An 8,775-nucleotide genomic window follows, 5' to 3' on the forward strand; every position below is an offset into this window, starting at 1 on the left:
TTACTTGTTACAATTTAGTATAGTTTTAAGATTTAGAATCAGTTAAAAAAAGGTAACTTCCACTAAATGCATGTTTGATAAATATTTTTGTTGACTTTTTATAGGTAAATATGGACTTACAAAACATGTGTATTTAATGGCAGTCTGGTACATTTATATGCAAGATTCAAGGATTACAGTAATGGAAAAATGTTTCTAAATGGCTTCGAGAGCTTGTGCTAAATGAGAGGAACATTTTGGTATATGATATGATGTTATTATGGCATACACTAATAAAATATTGAACATTCAGTTTTTGGTTTGTTTTCCTTTAGCGGAACCTTAAATAACAATTAGAATTGTTATTTTCACAGATACTACAATACATGAATGTAACATTTTAATCTAACAAATCAAATGCTGAATGTCTGAAGAGAGAGGGCGGACAATATTTGTTCTATGAAAAGTATGATCTAAGTTGTGTGGTATAATGAGTTAGCTATAATATAGTATAAAGATACAAATACCCTCTACAGTTATCTTTCAGCTATTCAAAACTTGGAGATTTTAAAAGTAATCAAGGAAACCGAGGTTATAGCAGTAATCAAAAGAATGTAATCCAGGGACAAAGACCAGACATGGAAAACAGATATACACAACTAAGAACATAAAGTAACTAAAATCAAAAATGCAAAGTAACAAAAGCAAATCAGAAACTAAGCTGTAACAGATGAAACTCTGTTGTGGTGTAAATCCGCACGGTTAACTATTCAATTAATTAATTATTTAAGTTAAATGACAATTATAATTGTTACACAGATTCTACAATACATGGATCTAACGTTTTAATCCAATAAAGCAAATGCTGAATGTCTGAGGAGGGAGGGCGGACAATATTTGTACTATGAAAAGTATTATCTAAGTTGTGTGGTATAATGATTTAGCTACGACATAATACAAAGGTACAAATACCCTCTACAGTTATGTTTCAGCTATTCAAACTTGGAGATTTTAAGAAAATTTGACTCTAAAACAGTCAGACATTTTAATGTTATCAATGATCAATGATTGTAGTCGTAACATCAGTTGTAGGTATATGATTATTTTGTTAAGATTATATATGTAACATACAAATTGTATTTGAGTTTATTCTTGATCAAATGTGAAATCAACATATTCTGAAAACGTTTTGTATACTAGAAATCCCGACCAGAAGCCAACCGACAAATCACTACCACCAGGAATGAGGGCATGAGACGACCTGCAAACATACATAAAAAGAGTGTAATAATGGTTACAGCAACTAACATACTATACTGCTTTATTTCCAAAAGACATTTTAGAAACTCATTGGCTAGTGTACTATTTTAGAATAAAATATAGAATATATAGTACCATCGTAGAATGAAATAATGTTATGATATAATTAATCGTTACTAGTTGTACTACCTTTTTAACTTGGCATTTGATGAATTTATCAAAACATCTCAATTCTCAGTCATATGGGTTTACACTATATACACACGCATTCATTGTGACAAATGGAATCAAACTGCCAACTATGTCTGTCATTTTAATTTAATCTAAATATCTCTTTTCGGAATGCATGTTTACAGCTAAAAAATATGGGTTTCGGGCTTCCGTTTTTAAGTTTTTATTTTGCGTATTATTTGCGTTGTTGTCCATATTGTATTTTTACATCATGTTATTTTTATCAAACGTCGTAAGTGTACAATCAATTTTAATTTATGACGTCATTTACAGGAGATAACAAATTATTTTACGTCGTTACTTATGTTTAACTTCACTTTCATATGTTTGTTAAATAAGTACCAGAGTTCTGTGTCTGTACTCCATTAACGGACAGAAGCATTTTTTCTGGAAAAAATATTTGTAAAAAAAATATTTTGAAAAGTTTTGATTCTACAATAAAGTCAAAGATAAATGAGTATTTAGATATGAAGTTTTGATTATCGTCACCAATCCTGTATACTCACTTAGATTATGGTCGATGCGTACCAGAACGTTCTACCCTTCTGGAGCATCCAGTGTATCTCCCAGTTTTTTTTTTCATATTGCAAGTGATTTAATTTTTAGTGACCTGCCTTGTTCTTCTTATCAAAGTTTTTTTTTATTTTGCATTATATTTTAGTTTGTTGTTGACATTGTGCATGTGAATCAGTGATTTGACTTTTAGTGTCCTGCGTTGTTCTTCTTATCAAAGATTTTTTTTTTATTTTGCATTATATTTTAGTTTGTTGTTGACATTGTGCATGTGAATCACTTCCTGTTTCCTAATTTTACGTTTGGGCCATATATAAATTGGTTCTTTTACTAACTAACATTGGTAAAAACTTACCTTTCTTCGTAATTTTCAAGTCATAAATGAAATTCTCTCCATTCGTAAACAAAGAGGGGACAGCATTTTTTTCATTCTTTTTGATTCGATAAATACCAGATCCAAGTTCACTGACATAAACGTAGTCTTGAAATATGTCTAAGCCCATTACAACAATGCTCTTTAGATTCAATGACGAAACGTCTACCGAAAACAGTTTCTTGTCAGAGCCATCTAGGTTTGCAGACATCATGTGATATCGAGCAGCATCGGACCAATACAACCGCTCTTCTTTGTAATCTACAATAAATGGAAAACTGACGTATGTTTTGTTTGCAAAGATGATAAATAACTCGAACTCTCCACAACCTTGTAAGATAATATAAAGTAGTACGTAAGGCTGAGTTATCTCCAATGTACAAACCACTTATCATCTCTGATATGATTTTAAAGTACCCTTATAGCACCCATTCATGAATGATTTTTTTTCGCTAGAAAATCAATATGCAACTTTTTTTTGTTACTAAGACCTATTTCTGGGGTGGGGTAATATTATGATTTACAATTCTGGTAATATATTTCAATTTTTGCGATTTAATGTCGTAGAAAATTGAATTATCAATCTAATGATACCATAGTTGAAACGCATTCGTTCGTGCTAGAAATATGTCGACTATTTAAATCTCATTTTTATCATTTTTTGATAATGTCTGATTTAAAAAAAAATAAGTATCAATTGTTGTAAAACTAAACAAGAAATACCAAAATAAAAGAGTCTTTCATAACTGAAGCATAAATACAATAGAATAAAAAAATGGAAAAAATTACTGAACTCATAGATAATGAAATTAAAATATAAAATTCATATCATATTGGCAAGGTTAACGAAAGATTGATCATATATGTTATTAATAAATCAATTTCAATAAAAAAACTCAGCCGAAAACCGGTTTGAACAATCTTCAGTTAAGTTGAATTTCCACAATTAACCATATGTAAGATTTGATAATTCAAATAATGCATCTTTCAACATATCAAGGATATTGTTGTTGTTGTAAATTTGTGCAGTTATTTTACATTACGATTTCTCTAGGGTTAAATATTTAAAAAGGTCTGGCATAACAATCAGTTATCTCTATATTCCACAAATTATCGGTTAACAAACTACTTGTAGTGTGCAAATGACATATATTAAATTTGATTTTGTTGGATTTCACACACACACACACACACACCCTATGTATTCTTACGTTAATATACATGTGTATGGGTGTGTGATTTTACGGAAAAGGTAAATCAAAATGTAATGACAATGTTTGATATGCAAAGACGGAGCTCTGTAGAAAACTCGATTTTCTACACATGGTTATTTTAACGGTATTGGCAAACCAATACCTTTCTTATTTATATCCGTTCATAGATTTGTAAGATAACTAAGCTAAAAGTGAATGCTTGATTGGAAACACAATATCTTCACCTATTGGTTAAGTAAAATACGGCAAACTTATGGAAGACAATAACCCCTAAATGTGGAGAAAGACTTAAATCAGAGCCAAGCATGAACAATAAATATGATAATTAAAGGTTTTCTATAACCATTTAAGAAAAATGCAAAGTTCTAAACATAGAGTATGACATTGTGTATACGTGTACAAGCTAGGCAGTGTTTTCCTAAAGGCAAAGTTTATCTACCTATTGCCATTCCGTAAGGACTAAGTACATCTAAAATTATTGTTTTCCGACTACTTCCATCAAACCGACATTTAGAAATAGCATTGACCGGACGTCGTTCGGAAAAGTATATCCATCTAGAGTAAACAAAAAGTCAAAAATGTAATTTGTTTAAAATAAGAGGTTTAAAAATGTTTTTGTGCTATAATAGCCAATGCGAAAGTTATATTTTTTCACGATGACGAACATGAAATTTCTTCATTATCTAAAATATTTCTACTTATGTTTATTTTGTTAAATCAGACGTGTATATAATAATTCCTGCATAACGTCTATTAGAACTATAATCGTTTAATTCATTTTTTTTTCTAAAAGAAGAATTTTACTGTACATTTACCTACAACATTAAAAAAGTAAAGTTTTCGAAAAAAAATAAATATCAAAACATTTGTTAACGCTTTAAGGACCATTATACCTGTTAGTAGTATCCAGGATAAACTTAAGAGGATTTGATAATCCTGTTAATACTGTTTCTTTCTTCGTCCCAAGTAAATCAGTACGATAAGTAGAATTTCCTTCTACCCAGTAAATCTTTTGTAGAATCTACAGCAAAGCTGCTTAGTTGTGCTTGGTAGTTTGAGCCTTCATATTGACTTTGATAGATTGTTTGTACTTCCGATTTAGCGTTGCATCGTTGTCTGTTTTACACAATAAAATAAAAAAAAAACAAATAGAAGGGAATAAGCTAAGTGAAGTGGTCTAACAAATTGTTTTATAAAAGTTGACTAATTTGTCATATTAAGTAAAATTAAGTGCTTCTTGAAAAGTATCCCCGTGCAGGTCCAGGTGTTAAAAAATAGGCCTGCAGCAGCTCTAAGCTTGTCGTAAAAGGCGACTAAATAGTGCTCAGAACCCTAGCCGGGGGCTAGGGCGCTCTGCCCACAAAGAAACTGGGATGTGTGCCCCAGGTGGTGGAATGTGGTACCCCTGGCGTGTTATATGCTGGTGTGGTCAGGCTATAATACGGATGACCTGACCGCAAACCATAGTGGTGCACCGTGTTGGGAAAGATGCCACCTTCCTCGCACGTTAAAGAACCCTACTGTGGTATTCTCCCGGAGTAGGAACCATAGGGCTCCGCCACAGGAGGCTAAATTGCCCGTCCCTACCAACCTCTCCCTATTTCCAGTGGCAATCAAAATTTGTCGACCCATTGTCCTTGTGTCCCATCCCTTTTTCATTTCATCATTTCATGTTCATTTTATCATCAATTTCATGTTCATCGTCTGAATATAGCTGAAATATTGTGCTCGGACGTTAAACCCCAACAAACAAACAAAAATCTTGAAAAAGTAGAGGACGCTTACCAAAACCAATGCACCTGGTCCATATCCTTGAGACTTGTTCTAAGTCTTATCTATTACCCCTATCATGAGTATGTTATACCTCATTCTAATCATAGCACCTTTGATTTACTTACAGAATATATACTTGTATAAATAATTAAAGATTATGACATGATGATTTGAATTGTAAAGTGGTAGATGATGGCGATATCGTTCCTATAATTTTGTGACTTAATGTATTTAAAAAAAAACCTCCAATTGATCCTTAAAATGTGTTTTTGTTGGTTATTTGTCAATTTATTTCATTTTACCTAAGAATGTGACTGAAGTTCATCAAATATATATCCCCATTGTTATCATTTAAATCCACAGAAACAATATCATCATAAATTTGTTCATTTATTTCAATGACAACTCCGCTGCTGATCTCTTGTAAAAAAACGTGGGTACTATTTGAGTACAGAAGTTGAGGGTCCTTGTCGGTAACTACAAATAAAATCAAACAAATGGTATGGAATTTAAGTATGATTATTCCAGAAAATAGAAATACTGAATCCATATTATCCTTTTCTCTTTACCTATTAGATGAATATTAGTTTTAGTGGAGTCCGAGTTTCTCATTCATGCTTTTGTTACTTTATATGTATGATTTTATTTACTTTATGTTCTTTGTTGTGTATGTCTGTTTTCCAAGTCTGGTCTTTGTCCCTGGATTACATTGTTTTGATTACCGCTATAACCTTGGTTCCCTTGATTATTCTTTTACTACATTTTATTTTTATCTATATCATTTACAAATGGTAAATATCCGCTATTCAGGTTAGATCTAAATAAAGTTAGAGGGGTTTGTTTTTTTCAGCGACCGAGAAACCGGAAATAACGCCCACATAACGTATTTGGAAGAACTATATCAATAGTTATCAATCTGTGGCTTTACTGTCACGTATAGATAAAATAATAAAAGAAAAACAACGCATTTTTTATACCCCGCTGTAAGCAACATTTACGATATAAAATTTCTTTAATCATTCTAAACTAGATATAACAAAAAACACATCAGTGGTCTCGTGGCGACGTAGTTATCTCAAGTAATATTTGCCCGATCCCTGGAAAGGCCATACTTCTGATATAACATTAGTTATCAATAGTCTCCGGACATAACGCGGCATATTGGATAAAGATTAATGAGTGGTTGGCTTGAGGTTTGAATAACGTGTCTATGTTTGTGTTTTACTAGTTTTAAATCCGGCTCAGCCTGTCGGACAAATACAGGGCAATACCTGCTCTATTTATCACATTCTCGTTCTATTATGCAAAAAAAAAATACCTAGCTCATGAAATTAAATCACAGTCAACAAAACAGTTAATTAATAAATAAGCCTTTGCCTTTAAGACTGTTAGTAAGATATGAAATCAGTAAGTTATACTTACTTAAACACGTGTCTAGAACAAAAAAAGCAAAACAATATAACTTGCAATATAAAATGCGCCATATTAGACATCATCGGGCGCAGAAAGATAGAAGCATCTTTAAAAAAAGTAACTGACATCAACTACTTTTTGTAAATTTCACTGCATTGTCAGTCTCCTCCGCTGACATGGAAAGCGTTTTCTGATTTCAAGCGTTCCAGTCCACCACTGGTATTTAGGATGCAATTATTTTCATATTTTGTTCAGAAAGCAACACCATTTATCTTTACAAATACGCAATCTTGTTTTGTATAAATTAAAAAAAAAACATTAAAGAATCCGAGTTTTGCCTTATGCAATATAAATTGAAACGACCCGTCCGCGAAAATAACAAAAAAAAAACCCCGAAAAACTGTAGAAATGTCCTTTTTTTAGATTAAGCTTGTTACCAATGTTAACGAAGGCTGTACATTCCTCAATGAGGTGACTTAATCAGATCTAAGTCCGATCAGACCCCCATGTGGAATTCACAAAAAATTTCATATTCTGATTTCTTTATATGTTGGATTAAAAAATGGAATTCGTAAAAAAAATATTTTTTGTCGTTTCTATTTATTTTTCATGCTTTCCAAATGTCTACAATACTTTTTATATATAATGTTTAATGAATTTATGGTTTCATCTTCTATTGGATCGACTGACAAAACAAAAAGTACAAACATCAGTATATAAATTGTAAAATCTAAAAAGTGAAAATACGGTTATTTTTTAACAAGAAACAAAAAACAAACAAACAAAAAAAACAAAACAAAACAAAATTAAACCAAAAATAACAACAACAACAACAACAATAATAATAATAATAATAATAATAGATGCATTAAATTAATTGGAATTTTAAATGTTTAGAATCGTAGGTTTTGCAGAAGTTAAAAAATCTGAGGACAAATTTTACAGAAAAGTAAACAATATAACTGTTATATTTTTAATATTGCATACCTGTTTTGCTAATCATGAGCGATAGCAACAAATATCCAAACGTTCCATCCATACTTCGGAGGAAATATAATACGTACAAATATCGGTAATTTAGGTAGGATTTTAAGCTTGCACAATAATTTAAAGACTAAATGTGTCCTTATTGTCAAATGATGTAAGCTATCACATGATATAAAGATACAAATACCCCTCAAAGTTATATCTCAGCTATTCAAAACTTGGAGATTTTACGATAATTTGACTTTAAAACAGTATTAATTAAACAAGTTGTTTACTTCAGTTACTTCCTCCTTTCTGGTATACCAATATAAGATGTACTTTCTACTTTCCACCACGCAATCACGAAAAAAACCACGAGTTTTTGTCATTTTTGTGTTTCTTTCCTGCCTTTTCTATATCTGAAAAAGTTTGTTAGGATTTCTCTTTTGTAATTGATTATGTTTAGTTCTAAATATGTCTTCTAATGCATGTAAAGAGTTCAAATTAAAGCGTTATTAATTGAAAGATTTGAGGTTATCTAGCTAGGAATGATAATAACAGAAGCAGCTCATTCCCCTTTTAATCATAAAAAAGAGTTGCTCGACATGCATTAGATAAATGTTTCTGAATAAAATATATTTTTAATCCAGCAATTGTAGAAAGTCAACCCAGGAAAACTTACAGAAAGTGAATTTAGGCCAAAGGTAAAATACAAGATACAGAAAAAAGACATTTTCAATGGAATGTATATGATAAATGAAGTAACTTTTTTTGTAAAATTCGTGAATAGTAATAAAAAAGATATATGTTTCCATCACCACGCACGTCAGTCGTGTACATATTAAGTGGAAATATAAGGTAAAAATGTGACAGAGATTTCTAAACACCACCATTTCCACACTCCAGGATATTAAATTATCAGTGCAAATTTTGAAGACAATTATAGGTAGATCTTGCACTTTTTGAAGGTTAAAATTTCCACATGATTCTATTCAAACACACGCACAAAGAACATTTTGTTTTCGACAAACATGACTTCATTCAGAATTGTCA

At 31.1% G+C, this 8,775-nt stretch overlaps 1 protein-coding gene across 5 annotated transcripts; it reads right to left on the reverse strand.

Moving 5' to 3' along the window:
• Window positions 1-1,010: 1,010 nt before the first annotated feature.
• Window positions 1,011-8,492, reverse strand: LOC148625259 (low-density lipoprotein receptor-related protein-like). 5 transcript variants are annotated; one of them, XM_088568702.1, is made up of 8 exons: window positions 7,744-8,199; window positions 6,766-6,777; window positions 5,646-5,820; window positions 4,464-4,686; window positions 4,010-4,125; window positions 2,339-2,617; window positions 1,813-1,857; window positions 1,011-1,240 (listed from the first exon to the last, which is right to left on the reverse strand). In XM_088568702.1, exons 5-8 carry the CDS (start codon window positions 4,017-4,019, stop codon window positions 1,176-1,178), a joined length of 399 nt encoding a protein of 132 aa, XP_088424828.1. In that variant the 5' UTR covers window positions 4,020-4,125; window positions 4,464-4,686; window positions 5,646-5,820; window positions 6,766-6,777; window positions 7,744-8,199; the 3' UTR covers window positions 1,011-1,175. The 5 variants fall into 5 exon arrangements, with proteins under 5 accessions (XP_088424828.1, XP_088424829.1, XP_088424825.1 ...); XM_088568703.1 differs by lacking the exons at window positions 6,766-6,777; window positions 7,744-8,199 and having other exon boundaries at window positions 5,646-6,675; XM_088568699.1 differs by lacking the exons at window positions 4,010-4,125; window positions 4,464-4,686; window positions 5,646-5,820 and having other exon boundaries at window positions 7,744-8,447.
• Between the last annotated feature and the right edge of the window lie 283 nt (window positions 8,493-8,775).

This window comes from Perna viridis, chromosome 2, assembly GCF_037379345.1.
Source record: "Perna viridis isolate PV_CMFRI_1.1 ecotype Kerala chromosome 2, ASM3737934v1, whole genome shotgun sequence".
Classification (NCBI taxonomy): Eukaryota; Metazoa; Mollusca; class Bivalvia; order Mytilida; family Mytilidae; genus Perna; species Perna viridis.